The sequence below is a fragment of the Camelus ferus genome, chromosome 1, assembly GCF_009834535.1.
Source record: "Camelus ferus isolate YT-003-E chromosome 1, BCGSAC_Cfer_1.0, whole genome shotgun sequence".
NCBI classification, from domain to species: Eukaryota; Metazoa; Chordata; class Mammalia; order Artiodactyla; family Camelidae; genus Camelus; species Camelus ferus.
Genome location: NC_045696.1, coordinates 118,587,464 through 118,604,114, shown reverse-complemented (window position 1 = coordinate 118,604,114; position 16,651 = coordinate 118,587,464). Strand labels below are relative to the sequence as shown.

At 43.5% G+C, this 16,651-nt stretch overlaps 1 protein-coding gene across 7 annotated transcripts in view; it reads right to left on the bottom strand.

Moving 5' to 3' along the window:
- Window positions 1-16,651, bottom strand: part of TBC1D5 (TBC1 domain family member 5) — a 498,574-nt gene that overhangs the window by 16,143 nt on the left and 465,780 nt on the right. For all 7 annotated transcript variants that reach the window (XM_032488852.1, XM_032488869.1, XM_032488856.1 and 4 more), the window contains one exon: window positions 7,900-7,999. In XM_032488852.1, the coding sequence (XP_032344743.1) occupies window positions 7,900-7,999 (100 nt within the window). The remainder of the gene's footprint in view (window positions 1-7,899; window positions 8,000-16,651) is intronic.

Genomic DNA, 16,651 nt, shown 5'->3' with positions numbered 1-16,651 from the left:
GTGAAAAATTTCCTGAACCTGCACAGTTCTGCACAGTAAGTCCTGGACTCCAGGTCTTTTGGTTCCAAATGTGGTGTCTGTTCACTGTATTCCTATGAGTTCAGAACCCCACCTGTCCCTGCCAGTGTTCCCGAGGTCACTGGTGCTCTGGGGGGGCCCTAGTTTGCATCCTGTGAAGCTACGTGTCACTTTAGGGATTTCCGATGAGGTGTATTCTCTGCTGCGCTCCTTCCCTTCCCTGGAGTTCTGCTCACCTCTTCCATACACACGGAGCTCAACAGTAAAAGCTCTCCTCCACTGCTCCCTACCAATCAGGTACTTAAGAAACACTGGCTGAATGACCGACGTGAGGCTTTCCTGCCAGCATCAGGGCTGATTTTTATCTCCTGAGGAACGGATGTAGGTGCGCTGTTTCTGAATGAAGAATTAAGGGACGCCAACATGATTAAGCAGATCCTGGCCTGAGCGGTGGGAGGGGCAGGGGAGGCAGAGACCGTCACTGATGGCCTGTTAAGCGCCAAGTACTGAGTCAGGTGTTTTGAGCTCAGTATTTTCTTAAAAAGCAAAAAGCAGATCGCACAGAAAACATAATCAAGGGGCCTACTTTGCATTCAGCTGCCAGGATGGGTGACGAGCCTAAATGCAGCACTGGGGAGGAGCACGACTCAGGGAAGCCCAAGGGAAGACTAGGCAGGTATGTGCTTTGCACTGAAGGTTAGGCTTGGGTGGGGTCAGCAGACACACACTACTGTATATAAAACAGACAAACAAGGACCTACAGCGTAGCACAGGGCAGCTACATTCAGTATCCTGTAACGACCTCTGATGGAAGAGAATATGAAGAAGAACATATATGTATGTATAACTGAATCACTTTGCTGCGCACCTGAAACTAACACAACACTGTAAATCAACTACACTTCAATAAAAAAAAGATTAGTGTTCGGGCCAATAGCTAGTTCTCTAAAGCAAGCTGAGTGTGCTTAGCACAGGGTTCCAAATCTGTAATGATCTCAACTGTCTGGCAGATTCTTCTCTTAGGACTGACCACCCTGCCAGCCAGAGGGGGTCATGGAAGCACAGCTTCTCATGGTGAAATCCACCCGATTCAAGATATGGCTGCCATCTTAGGGTCAACCAGGAACAGGTCTCTAAGCTCCAGTAACGGACAGATGTCTTTGTCAGGATATGTATTTCTAAAAATAAAAGCAGAAACAGAGCTAGGGCCTTACAAACAGGAAACACCCTGGTGTTTTGCCATCACGCCTTCTCATTTGGGAGCAAGGAGGGAGAAGTTTGGCTCTTTGTCCAGAATTACATCGTTTAGTCCAATGAGACCCTTTGAACTGGGTTTCAGATGGATTTTGTGTGTGTGTGAATTTCAGGCCGTAAGGTTTGGTGGGCATGAGGACCTGGTGAAAGTTAAGCACCACTCCTCAGCAGTAAACACAGTCCGTGACAGTGAACGTTAGCCTCCTTACCTCAGGCTCTGCCTCCCCAGCCCTGCCTCCACAAGCCCTTAGGCTCAGCATGAGATGCCTGTGGTGGCCACACAGTCCTTGAGCCTTCAAGCTATTGGCTGTGAGCTGGTTTCTACTGAGATGGGGGATGGGGTGGACCAGTCTTTTGCCGCTGGGTTATTTGCTGGAGAGGCTGGGTTTGGAGGAGGTGGAGAGGCAGCCTGGTACTGGATGGCAGAGGACAGGTTATGTGTTCAGGTAGACAGTTTAAGAAAGACAAAGGATTTGGGAATTATATTTTAAAAAGAGAAAGAAAGAGAGAAAGATATCCAATTTGGGTTCCTCCTGTGGAAAAAAGCATGTGGGAAAATGGAGAGGCCATGACATGGAAAATAAAATGATGAAAGATGTTTGGTCTGTCTTAACCTATGATCCAGCAATCCCACTCCTGGGCATATATTGGAGGAAACGCTAATTTGAAAAGATACATGCACCCCAATGTTCATAGGAGCACTATTTATAATAGCTAAGACATGGAAGCAACCTAAATGTCCATCAACAGATGATTGGATAAAGAAAATGTGATATATTTATACAATGGGATACTACTCAGCCATAAAAAAGAATGAAATAATGCCATTTGCAGTAACATGGAGGAACTAGAGATTATCATACTAAGAGAAGTAAGTTAGAGAAAGACAAATATCACATGATGCCACTTATATGTGGAATCTAAAAAAAAAAAAGACACAAATGAACTTATTTACAAAACAGAAACAGATTCATAGACATAGAAAACAAACTTATGGTTACCAGTGGGGAAAGAGGGTAGGGAGGGAAAAACTGGGAGCTTGGGATTTGCAGATAGTAACTGCTACATATAAAACAGAGAAAAAAACAAGGCTCTACTGCATAGCACAGGCAACTGTATTCAATACCTTGTAATAGCCTTATAATGAAAAAGAATACGAAAAGGAATATATATATACATAAAACCGAATCACTATGCTGTACACCAGAAATTAACATGGCATTGTAAATCAGCTCTACTTCAATTAAAAAACAACAGGATGGATGGTCTGTACTGAGGCCATGTGATTAGGGATGTGTCACCAGAGCCCAGGAAAGGAGAAGCCAGTGTACAGTCTGCTAAGTTTTTCTAAATAGGTACAGAGTTGGTGCAAGGAAGATGCTTCCCAGTCTTCTGATAATAAAACCAGGGACCAAATGATTTCCATTAGGAGAGAGCAAGGCTGAACAGAGGTGAGAACAGCACTGAACTCCAGGGGGCTGAAGGCCGCCTCAGAATGCAGAGGGCTCCGCCCAGAGCCAGCTGCGCATGCGCCCCAAAAGTGGGGTCACGAATGCGGGAACAGGGTGAGGAACACAGGAACTACATTTTCCCAAAGGACTTTAGGTTCTCCTGCTGCTTGAAGTCTGCCATGACCTAGTATCACCAGGGCCCCCAGGGGCTAGTAGAGATGATAACATCTCTTTGGGCCCCACCTCTGACCTACTGAATCAGAATCTGCATTTTTAACAAGATCCCCAGGGGAAGTATGGCTCATTCTTCTCCAGAGGACTTGGCCTCTCACAATTAAATGCGGCATTTAAAATTCTTAAAATAATTACAAAAAGCTTTTATCACAGTGCGGTTGACAGAGAAAAAGCTGTCTGGTGATCACATTTTCCTTCTCAGTTTTTCAAATGTCATCAGTTAATTGCCTAGTGAACATTTCCACAGACATCTATTGAACGTTGTTTTTATAAACATCAGAAAATCAGACTCAAAGTTCTTGCAGAGGCAAATAAACTGATTTTCAAAAATGGCCTCCTCTCACAGTTAATTCTTGCATAAATATTATGACAAGTACAAGATCAGGAAGGATGTGTGCGATAAAACAGCAGATCTGAAATCCAACCACTGACTGAAGGGTGGCCTCAGCACAAGCCTCAGGGGAAGAGGAGCCAAGGCCTGGAGTGGGGTCTGGGCTCCTGGCTGTGTGTCTGGATCCTGTAGATACTGTAGCTGTGCGCCACTGACCCTGCTGGGCCGAGGTCTCTCCACCTGTGAGATGGAGAGCAGCAGCGAGGGCTTGGAGGGCGCCTGCATCCTCACCTGTCTAAGGGCCTGTGGACCACAGTGCTCTCAGCCCGTTCATGGGAAACCTAATTTCCCCTAATTCACTGCATTTAACCCTCCCACTGTCTGTGTGAACCACCAATGAGAGGGCACGGGGCTGGAAACTCGTGTAAATACCAAACAGATGAACAGAAACACCTCCCCTGCGAGCAGGCAGGGTGGGTGGCACACTCGGCCCCACTGCTCACAGATCAGAGCCTGCAGGCGGCGCACCCACGTGCAATTATGTGTGAAGGACAGCAAACCGAACACCTAAAAATAGCCTGACTCAGCTACGAAGGTTCACACTGGCCATGGTTTTCAACTCAACTGTCAGGATGACAGGAAGGGGTGTAACTATAGCAACAGACAAATGAACATGTAAAAAAAGTCTTCTGGAGTGGATAGGAAAAATTTAGATTTAATAAAACACATACTTTCAATTTCCCGTCTCTAAATCTTTGAGTTCACATGGTTCAATTATGTGGAAGCAATGAAATGAGACCTTTGGTAGAGTTTCAATTAAGCAAATACACTTTCAGTTTTGGGTTCCAGAACCAGAGAGAAATAACTGCTAATCAGTTTTATTATCGCTATAATTGAAGGACCACTGAAACACGTGCTTTTATGTAATTTTTACCTGAGATGTTTTTCTCTCTACATGTTCTATAAGTTGTAAAAGTAGCCTTCAATCATACTGGCCGTTTTAAGATATCACTGCATGTCTGATGAAACACAGGGTGATATGGAATTCTCTCCAAATGAAAGGAACTTAGTGAAACTAACTAACCTTAGCACAGGGTTCAGAGCAGTAACTCCCAGGATGAGTGTCTGAGGCAATTCTCAGGGCCCCCGGGGAGCCTCAGCAGAGCTCATGCCAGGGAGTGCAGACACACCGCTCAGTTCTGACAAAGCTGTTCCTGCTCAAAGAGCTCACACACCCCTTCTAAGGACCCGCACAGCCCAAACTCCAGCATCTTTTTGCATCATCTGATTCAGGAATATTCAAGTTAGGTGTCGGGAAACGTGTTGCTTCCAGCTCTTCCCCTCACTAGCCTGGGGCCCTAGACAAGTCACTACTCAGCTCTCTGGTCACGGGCTGGATGAGTCTCCCAGGGTCTCCCAGGAGAAGGGGCAGTTATGAGTTAAGGGGAGAGAGGGAAGGGTTTGTGTTGAACACCCAGCCCATGCTGGGCTTTAAAAATACATCGGTCTTAAGAATATGAAAATGAATATATGTATGTATATGCATGACTGTACACCAGAAATTAACACATTGTAACTGACTGTACTTCGATTTAAAAAAAAAAAATACATCAGTCTTGGCAACGAACTACAACACAGACACCTGTATTATCATTTTCTATGTGAAGACATGACCACAAGCAGGCTGACCTCAGAAGCGGCAGAGCCTGGTTTCAACCTTGTGTCTGTCTGATGCCCACTAGGCTGTCTCTCCCTCTCAGGTACCACTGCAGCCGCTCTTAGAGCGGACTCTTGCTTACGGCGCAAAGATCGACCCCCAGGTGCTGGTTTGAGCACTTGAGCTGTCTACAGATTTTCCAAGCACAGAGGATGAGGTCCCTTGGAAAGTCCCTCCGTAATCTTCCTCTCGCTCAGGCCACCTCTGTTGGTGGTGATTTTCACGTCAAATATATTCCACTGTGCCACCTGCTTTTTTCACTTGATAGTACATCATGAACAACTCCTTAAGTTAACAATAAAGTATTTAAAATTATAAAGATTGCATTACTATATTATAATCCATCACTTAATGAAATTTTTCAGTTGTTCCAATTTTACACCACTTTACCGAACAGGAAAAATAGAAAAGTTCATATGGAAAAAATATTAGGGTATTAAAGTTACTTTTAAGGGAAGTGTAATAAGTCAAAAAGTAAATCAAGAGGCTCACCTCAATTAATCTTTGTGTTTTCCTCAAATTTCTGCTGAGAATCAAAACTGCCTACAACACAGGAACACCCTTTAACAAACCAGTGTTATATACACAGAAGAAATAAAATGCACCTGTAGGCCTTAGGGCGAGAAATTCTTTGTAGCAACCCTCACCCCCACTGTTAAAATGTAGTCACGCTATTTATCTGAGGAAAAGAAGCCGACAGCTATGCGGAGGGGTTCTGGCTGAAAGTGAAACGGACACCCGAAAACAAATCGAGTTTTGCAGCCAGTTGAAAATTCACAGCTGGTACGGGCTTGTCTTTAACTGTGGTGTTTCCCCCTTCCGTGCAACGAGAAAATGCTCTTTGAGTGCTGATGGAAAGAACAAAATCAGAACAAAAACTGTTTGAAAAACTCTCAGGCTTAAGTAAAGCTGCTTTAAAAGCCGCTATGTGGACCAAACAACTTGGAAATTTCCTAACAGGATTTTTCCAGCATTTCAGTAAACCTTCTCAGTCACTTTTTGCTACCCGACTTCAATCAAAACCCAAATCAAGTCATACAAAGGTCAGTCACGTAGCTAGAGAAGCCAAAAATACACACATGTGTGTGCACACATTTAGTTTAAAATTAAAATATTAAAATATTTAACTGAAACTAGTATAATACATATTAATTTATATATAAACTATCTCTTTATTATTTCTTATTGAGGCATTTTTAAGTATGATGCTATCAGATAAGATTCTTGTAAAATTCTATATGCACTTTTAAACTTGAGCATAAAGAAGCATATAAATAGAGTTTATAAAAATATTATTTATTTTTTAAACGGAGGTACTGGGGATTGAACCCAGGACCTCGTGCATGCTAAGCATGTGCTCTACCACTGAGCTATACCCTCCCCTCTAAATGGAGTTTTGAAGAGGGTGGAATCATTTGTGACAGGGGAATGTTTGCTTGGTTAGAGACACTACCCTTTTGATCACTTACCAGGGTTTCTCCTGCTGTTTCCCTCTCTTGAGCCCTTCCTCTGAAGGAGGGTCTAGAAAGCAGAAAGAAGGCCGAGGACAGAACAGGGCCCAGCCGGCTGCCTGGTAAGACACTGGGAGGCGGCCAGCCACTCCCAATCAAGCACCTCTTCAAATCCATAAGAGAACGTTTATTACTTGCTTGAGGCCAGGATGTTTTAGGCTGTACCAATGAGAGCCACTCTGGCCACATGCAGTGACTTGTGACCTAATGAGCTGAGAGCCCGGTGGGGTCCACCTTCAGCGAAGGCCCCGGATATGGGCCGCTCTCAGGGCCCCAGCCAGTGGGAGGAGACCCTGGTGGGCTCGGTCTGGTTTCCTGCACCGGTGGGATGTGTCCTGATGTCTTACAGTGCGTGGTGCTGCCCCTTCTCCACACTCACAGGGCTGCATCCTGGCCATTTCCATTACGGCACGTGACTCAGTTCCCTAATCTGCTCCCAAACTGCAGATGCTAGACACTGGAGGAAGGAGAAGGAAGGGATGTCCTTTCCTTTCTCCCTGAAACGTAGTAACTGTATGTGTTACAAAAGCTTTGCAAGCAGCCTGGAGTTACTGAAGCAATACATATGCGATCCAGCAGAGACCATTTCTAATACAAAATACACAGTTTTCATAAAGGTGAAGAGTAATGCTTAAAGACTTCCTATGTGACATACGTACAACACACATGTAAACAACTTCAAACTAAGACATCTCCTAGAATATAAAGTCAGAAGGAAGAAAAGGTCATGTGAGTCTGACAGACGTTTCAGGCAGGTGGTTCAAAACATTTATTTAAAAAGTAAAGCACTGTCAAAATAATAATCACATTAGGGACTATGGACAGGCTAGCACACAGTAGAGCTGATTATCTTATCTTGAAAGCTCGACGTTTCATTTTGCTTTGCGGCAGATAGACGTACACAAAGGGCAGTGTAGCAGTTACGAGCTGAAATCCAGGGGAAGGGGACTGGGGGGATAAATTAGGAGTCTGGGATCAGCAGATACACACTACTATTTATAAAATAGATAAACAACAAGGTCCTACTGTAGAGCACAGGGAACTATATTCAGTATCTTGTAATACCTATAATTAAAAAGAATATGAAAAAGAATATATGTATCACTGAACCACTATGCTGTACACCACAAACACAACACTGTAAATCAAATATACTTCAATTAAAGAAAGAGTTGAAATCTATAGTCAGACTGATTTTGAATTTCTACTCCACTTACTAGTGTCACAATTCTGGAAAATTTTATTAATCTTTGTGGACAGAACCATGCATCTACTGGAGCCCGGCTGTGAGGATTACATGACATAATTCACATGAAGCAAGCTCAGCACAGGCCCTGGTGGCTGTGACTGTCATCATCTGCACGGCCAAAGTATCTCACTCACCAAGATGAGCGTCCATCACCTTTGCACAGTATTTGCACATGGCATCCAGGTCATTCAGCTGTCCTTGCAGGAAGGAAATCTGGGCTTCTAATTCTTCTTCCTAAAATGAAGGGGGCAAGGATAAGAAAATGGGGGGAAAAAAAAATCAAAGACAATCCCCAAAGTTCTCCAGACGATCTGGACTATTTTAAGCCACAATGTCTTTCTAGTCCTGGACAAAACAAAAGAAAGCAACAAACAAGAGCAAGCCCACGACCGCCGCCGCCCACAGCACAGAGAAAGGGGAAGGTGGAGGCTTGAAAAAAAATCTGGACCTTTCTGAACTGAACGCCAGCTTTGTGCCATGTATAACTGTTTACCCATACAGCCTTGTATTAAAAAAAGCACATAAAATATCTTCAACAACTACTGAGTTACGTAAGTTGGGAGAGTAAATGGGTTCACTGGACCCTACTCCCTGGACATCTGGTGCAAAACTATTACATTTTCTCACAAGCAATTGACAAACCAAAGATCCTCCATCTGTGTGAGACAAATCTCATCATTTTTGAGACAATGATAATCTCTAAAAATGCAAGATTTCCCAAAGCACTGGGAAGAGTTTTGTCCCCACAGCCCATAATTAGCAGCTCTTACATTTCCTCTCTTAATAGAGGATTTTATTTTTTTATTTATACATTTATTTTGATTGTTTCTAGGAAAAAATACTCTGGGTGGGATAAATATCTAAGTGGTAAAAGACAATCTAACTGTAACAAAAGGATAAAGTCTGGGTCTTTTGTTTGTTTGTTCTGGGGGGGGTAATTAGGTTTACTTATTTACTCATAAATTTATTTAATGGAGGTACTGGGGATAGAACCCAGGAACTGTGTACGCTAAGCATGCGCTCTACCACTGAGCTTTACCTTCCCCGTTTTTTTGTTTTTTGGTGTTTTTGAAGGAAGAAAGTAATACACACACAAAAATTTCCCAAGGAAATTTACAAGATGAAGGGAGTTTTTCGCAGAGAAAGAGACTAATCTTCATTGTGTAGGATATTTTAAACCAAGTTAGTTGGAATACAATGAAAGGAGGTTGCCAAAGCTGGCTAGGCTATAAAATTGCTCTTCCAATCTTAGATGCTGCTCCCTTTACATAAGAATCCCCTGTGTCATTAAAAGGGAACAGAAACCTACCAAGATATGCTTTTTCTCAGAGATTGAGATAATCTGACACATACATGGAAATTAATGGTTGAAAAGGTTCCTCGTGGGTGTACCATATTTTAGCAGTACACATATGCAGCGCTGAAAAGTATCATTTTTAACGGCTGCCTGGAGAATGAGCCCTTTGGAATATGCATTTAAATGCTTGATGCAGAAAACAGACCCAGCAGTAGCTCTAAAAACAAATGACTGTGAAATGCCCTCTGTAGGATTACACAAGCAGAAACCGTGAACTTCACATATCCCACAGGGTTCAGCAGCCTCTCCTCCGATCTCAAATAAAGACAAACACAGCCAGGAGCAGCTCAGCCCAGGATGCATTACTGGGGCCTCAGGTAGGTGGGCCACCCTCCTACTCTTTGGCTGGGCTTGAAGGTGGAAAAGGATGGGGTGTTTCGGGGCATTTTTCTTCTCCTTTTCGCCTTTGTTTCTGCACAATCTTGAATTTCCCTGTTCTACCAGGGCCCTACGGGAAGCAGAGAAAGAAGGCTACATCCGTTGGTTATCAGTGGTTGTGGTCAGTCTCCAAAGATGGCCACCATCAACTCTTTCCCATCAGCGTGCCTGTGGTTCCACTCTTCGCGAGGTATTGTCTGTTTCCCTCCTCTTGAATCCGGGCAGGCCTAATACTTGCCTTGATCCAGAGAATGCAGCAGAAGTCACACTGTGCCAACCGGGGGCTAATGTAAGAGGCCTTCCAACTTCTGCTTTCCCTACAGGAAGCTAGCTACCATGTTGTAAAGATGCTCAGGCTAGAACACTGACAGGGAGCAGAGAAATGTGGAGAGAGAGGGGCCACAGGAGAAGCAACGAGGTTCTAGACATGTGAATGACATCTCCCTGGACCTTTCAGCCCAACTCACCTGAAACCACCCCATGGGTGATCCAGTCAGCATCCTGTGGAACAGAAGGGCAGCCCAACCAAACCTCGTTCAAAGGCCTGACCTACAAACCTATGAGCAGCAACAATGTCGTTCTGAGGGGTGGGGTTTGGGGGTGGTTTGTTACACAGCAACAGATACCCGACACAGTGGTGGAATGGAGAAAACGCTGGACTGGTATATGGCATGAGGAAATCTGAGTTCTATTTCCAGTCCTGCCATTAACAAGTCATGTAACCTTAAGTAGCCCTCCACCCAGCCTGGGGCTAACTTCAGCTTGCTCTGGAGAAGGCGTAAGTCAGACACTTTGCTCCCAAGGAGCTTACAAGCTTGTAGTTGGAATAGGAGGGTTATATCACTGACTAGAGTTTGAGGCAGAAGATATGAAAGTCTTATAATGAGATAAGAATAATCGCTCTGATAATCCTGGTCCTACCTCCTGTCCCTTCTACTGAACAAGTCACCTTTTCAACATGTTACAAACTGGCTGAGTCTAGACCTGTACTGAAGCCAGAGCCTGGCAGTCTTCTGAAAGAAGGGGACCCAGCGTGGCCAGAGTTTGTCCCTGCACTTGGCTACCAGCTGGGGTGCTGACAGCCCAGAATGGCCCAAGGACCTAGGACTGTCCTACCTCCTGGCTTAAAAGCATCATCTCTATTTACTCCATGTAGTTTAATCTGGATTAAGCAATCACTTCTTGTAAGATTCAAAAGCCCTTGGAAGCTTTCATCTCCAGCCATCATTCCTACCTAAATGGATTTATTTTATTCAGTTTGTTTTCTTTTTAAAGGCAGGGAGGGAAGAAGAGCTTGAGAGAAGACCCTTTAGAGGACACAGGCCCGCTGCGGGTGCTGAGGTGTCGGACGGCTGGAGGGGAGTATGCAGCTCAAAGGGGTCTCTTCCTCAAAACACTTCGCTGTGCTAGTAGGAACATTACTGTAAAGAAAACGTGATGCAACTGACACTTCCCAACCTGTGCAGTGCACAACCTGCACAAGCATACAGGGCGGACCCAAGAGCACAGCAGCCCAGAGCACCTGCCAGGTGAGCATAAAACAGTCTTCCAAGTGTGCAACCTGGCCTAGGGTTCTGGTGGCAAGCGAGGAGCATCTTGCCTGCCTAAATCCTGAGGAAACCTCCACACAAATGGCATCAACACAGTAGAAAATGGCAGTTCACTCATTTAAACCTTTCTTTCAAAGGAAAGCTTGCACAAGAGCCCAATTACGAGATAAGAGGAGCATTCTGGCTGAAACAGGTTGAAGGGCCCAAGAACTTCTTTCGTTTAGGAAGTTTGAAGTCCAGTGTATTCTCTCCCTGGGGTCTGCTTCATCTTAAAACGTTCCTAAACCCTTCAACGACCACTCAGACTTTATAAATAGGAATAGAATCACTTGGAGGCAAAAGGGCGGCTTGTCATTTACTCTTCGCTCTTTTATATAATTACAGATAAAAGAAAAAGCCAAGAACAAGCTTCCACAGTTGTGGGACTCGCCTTCACATTTCTAGCTCAGCTTCTCCTGCTCCATATGTCTCCCAGCTAACGTGCTTCAAACATTGACAGCTTTAGTCATTTGTTTTCATTAAGTTGGTCCTCCCTAATCAAAAACAAATGCTTGGCTAATCGCCTTGAGATTTTGTGAAAACAACCAGTTAGTGTCATTTTTATGTATAAATAAGATGTGAAGAGAAATGCTTATTAGATTTACTTCTGCATCCATGGTCTGCCTCCCAGGGCTGGAGGGAGTACAGTGATGGAACAGGATGGAATTCGGGGTAGACAAAGCTGGGTTCAAATCCTCTTTCTACCAGTTAGGAGCGGCATCCTCTTGAACAAGTTCCTTAATTTCTTGGTCCGCCCTCACCCTCACTTGGCAGCACTGGTGGGAGGACAAAATGGTAACACATGGAGAGTGTCTGGCACGGAGCTGGTACTCAACAAAGGCAACTGCTTTTTCTTTAAAAAGTTTTTTTAATTAGGTCAAAACAGTGAAGTAGATTTTAAATACAGAGTTTTCTGAGTCACTCTTGGAAAACACTGGTTTCTGGTTTAAAAACCTTTAGGGGGTTTAGCCCAGGAAGATTAATTAGGGCGGGGGTGCCCAGCACTGTCTTAAGTTCTGGACAGCAAACTGACGTACAAGGCAAGAAACAGATGGGGGATTATGAAGCAGGGCCACGTGCAGACTTCTGTGTGCACCACACCTCAACAGTGCCTGGCAGCCCCGGAGGGGAGGACCACAGGATGGGGGTCATCCCCTCGGAACAGCAAAACAGCTGGCATCTAACCCTTGTACGGCAATTATAATACGCACGACACTGAGCTTTGCACACATCAACTCATTTAATCCTCACAACAGACCTATGAGGTAGAGCTCTCATTATCTCCTACTTGAAGCGTGGTCTCCTTCTCTGTACGCCACATTCTCTGGAGGGGTAGGCCAAGTCTGAGACAGCTCTTTGAGAGTCCAAGTCACGTGGCCCACTGTTCCCATTTCCCTGTGTATGTATGTTTTCATGCTAAATTACCAGGCCCTTCCAATGTATCACTTCCATCTCTCCTTTTCCTTTAAGAGAAATCCACTATTTACAATGTTAAGTCCTAACCCCCAACTGCTTACTGAATTGTTTGCCTTTAAAAACATTCAGGCCTGACTGCCTGTGTTCTGTTTCGTTTGTGGAATAATTTTTGTTTTGATTGTCTCTGGAGAAATGTTTTTCAGATTTGCTTTTTAAACAGTGGTGTTACTACCATCATTTACCCCCAAACAGTTGATGTGTTATTATCCTTCCACTGAAATAGCATACATCTCAATTGCTTAAATTGTTTTATAATACATGGATTTTATGTATTAATTTTGTTAAAGGTTTCCACATTCTTATGCTGTTTTTTGGTTAGTAACATGACGAGCTTTTGCAGTTTATTGTTTATTCATTTTTTCATTAATTTATTCACCAAATATATTTATCAGCATTGTGTTAGGCCTTGTGGGAAATCAACAAATGTGTATTCTGACCTCTGCATGTCTAGGAGGTAAGACATATACATGAAGCCCAGAGAGGTGGGAGGTTAAGTTTTGCAGAAGACAGGAAAGAACCTTCACAAGGAGGGCAGACGGCTTCCAATTCATAGAGGTGGGAATGAAGGCAGACTTTCTGGAAGAGGCAGCATTATCTATTAATTAATGGAGGTCCTGGGGATGGAAGCTGGGACCTCGTGCATGCTAAACAGGTGCTCTACCACTGAGCTACACTCTTCCCTCCGAGAGGCAGCATTTTTGATGGGTCTTGAGGAAACAGAAATTGGTTCAGAGGAAGTGAGGAATGAGATGTTTTCGGAGGCAGGGACCCAGTAAACAAAGGCGTGGACTCAGAAAAGTGAAAGGCACGGGCAGAGAGCTGGTCACGGAGTGGAGGTGGTGTGTGGTGAGTGGCAGCAAGGTTCTCCCCTCTGCTCACCTTCATCCCTACTATGTCTTCACTTTAGAAGATGATGTTTTGGGGGCTGGGCTCTGACGTGCTGATGCTGTGGTCACTGCCCTAACATGCGCCCCCTCATAATGATTCCCCAGGGTCCGCGGCAGGGTCCTTGTCCCTGGACGGACAAATGGAAACCCCAGCGGCTTGGTTTGGTGAAAAGTGGGGCAGGAAGGCACCAGGGCCGCGTTCTGCTTCACCTCTGAGCAGGGGTCCTCAGATCACAGAGACACAGACAAGGATCTGACACTGACGGGCAGGTGGCAGGGACAGGCCAAATGTAGCCAGCAGACGACAGGAGAGATGCCCCGTCTCTGTCAAGCAGATGGTGAACAAGAAGTGGGAAGTGACAGAAACGGAAAGTCTTAGGAGAAAAAGTGGGATGGCCATGGATGTTCTGAGGAAGCCAGGGTTACACAAGGGCACAACTCCACACACACACACATATACACACACACACACACACACACAGCGTGGATGGAACCCAGCTAGAGCAGACGGCATCAGCAGAGGAAGACACCACCGGAAAAACATGGAGCACGTGGAAGACTTTTCAGGAGCATAAAATTAAGTGGTCTGGGTGTGTGACCCAGGGCAGCCCTGTTGGGGGGGTCAGCCCTGCTGGGGGGTCAGCCCTGCTGGGGGCCAGCTGGATCATGGTCACAAGCCCCAGATGAGTGTGTCTCACATCCGCACGGACTGTCTCTGGGACCTCGACCAGAGAGCAGAACTGGCTGAGCCTCAGTTTTCTATCTGTAAAATGGGGATGATGATAATTCCCATCTCAGCAGATTGTTGGAGGACTGAATTACCCCAGATAGTCCAGCTGAAGGGCTTGGCACTCAATAAATGTTCATTTTATTACCTCCAAATTATGAATATAGTTCTAGAAACATTCCAAGCAATTATGGACACATGCAAAACAAATCCCAGGAAATTCCTCATCCTCTTGATGGCAACAGGCACACACATATTCCACACAAATCCTAAACGTCTAATGGCAGGAGACTTGGGTAACTCGTGGTACACTGATGCACAGAGTATCCACAACCTGAAATCAAACGTTCTCAGAGGAAAACATTTAATAAAAACATATCACATACTGATTGGAAAAGCAGTAGGTAAAGATTCTGTTCAAAGGTTCTGATTCTGTTTTGGGGGGGAAAAAGGAAAGACATTCAGTAAACTGTTTATATTGGTTGTTCTTCAAAAGGTGAGATTATAGGTCATTTCCTCTATTATTTTTTCTGGATTTGCTACAATGAAATCAGATCATATTTTTGTAATAATGAAATCAGTAACATAATAGAGAGGAAACTTGAAGAAAATTAAAAGGTGATTACCAAGGTAAAAAAGTAGGTATTTATTATTTTTAGATCACCAAAGTTGATTCCAAATCAAACTTTAAGCTACACTGTAGTCTACACAAATCTGTTCTCTAAACAACGCTAAACAGTATGAGGAATTAAATGAAATAACTTGCAAAAAGTAAATAATTACAATATCTTGTCCAATGGCCGAACCCTGAGCAGTACTTTCAGGGCAACGGCTTCTTTCTATGCACTTAACGTGGGAACATCAAAGGATGCTATTCTTCGTGGGTTGCCCAGAAAGAATGGGATTCTTCAAGATACTTCAGAAAATAAAGATAGTTTCAAATTCCCCAGTAAATAAAAGAGTTCCTATTTTCAGACAGGATGTAAACAAACATGTTAAATGTGAAGGAAAAAGGCCTTTAGAAATTTTGAACTGGAATTTAAAACTTAAGGTGTTTAGCAAATCATATAATTTCAGTGCTGGCATTTCCTTTAGAGATAATTTATTTCAACCCCTTATTTTTACAAATAAACTTTGATACGGGTAGTGGCTAGCTGGTAGCAGAACTTATCCAAGCAGGCTTCCTTGTTTCTCAGGCACTGAGGAGTGCTGGTCCCACCACCGAGACGCATGCCACCTGGGGATACCAGGGGTGTCCTCCCAGGACGGCGTTTTCACAACAGCCACTGAGGCCTTCCCCTCTGCCCCATGCCAGGCTGCAATGGTGATGCTCCTTCCTGCTTGCTGTCACCTAGAATGGCACTAAAACCTAAACTTGACAGCACTTTATATGAATTTTCATACTTCAGTTTCCTCCAGTAGGCTGAATGAAACAAGTTCATTAAAGAATACAGCTCTGGGTTAGATGATGGAGTAGGAACCACTAGAAATCTGTCTTCCCACCTGCACAATAACTGCACTAGCAAAATCATCTTATGTAACTATTCTAGCAAACTTTTAGGGAAGAACTAATACCAATCCTTCACAAACTTTTTTAAAAAACTGAAGATGAGGGAACACTGACCAACTCATTCTATGAGGCCAATATCACCCTGATACCAAAGCTAGACAAAGACACTGCAAGAAAAGAAAATTATAGTCCAATTTCTCGTATGAACAGTGATGTAAAAACCCTCATCAGAATACTAACAAAGCAAATTCAACAGCATATTGAAAAACTATACTGGTATTTATTCCTAGAATGCAAGGATGGTTCAACATATAAAAGTGTGAACAACATCACATTAACAAAATGAGAAAAAAAATGATCATCTCAGTTGGTGCAGAGAAAGCATTTAAAAAAATTAAACTTTCATGACACCCTTTCATGATAAACCATGAATAGAAGGAAATAGAAGCAATAGAAGGAAAGCACCTCAACATAATAAAAATCATACATGAACAAAACCACAGCGAACATCATACTCATTTGTAAAACACTGAAAGCTTTTCCTCTAAGATCAGGAATAGAAAAAAAAGATGTTCCACTTTTCACAACTTCTGTTTGTGATTTAGGTGAGAAAGAGATATAAAAAAAAATTCAAATTGGAAAGGAAGAAATTAAATTATCTCTATTTTTAAATGATATAATAGTATATGTAGAAAATCATAAACATTGCTGAAAGAAATTAAAGAAGAGAGATAAATGAAATAATTCCATGGTCATGGATTGGAAGACTTAACATTGTTAGTATGTCAGTACTATCCAAAACGACCTACAGGTTCCATGTAGTTTCTATCAAAATCCCAGTGACATTTTTGCAGAAATAGAAAAGTTTATCCTAAAATTCATATGGAATCTCATATGGAATCTGAATAGTCAAAATACTCCTAAAGGAGAACAAATGTGGAGGACTAACACTTCCTGATTTT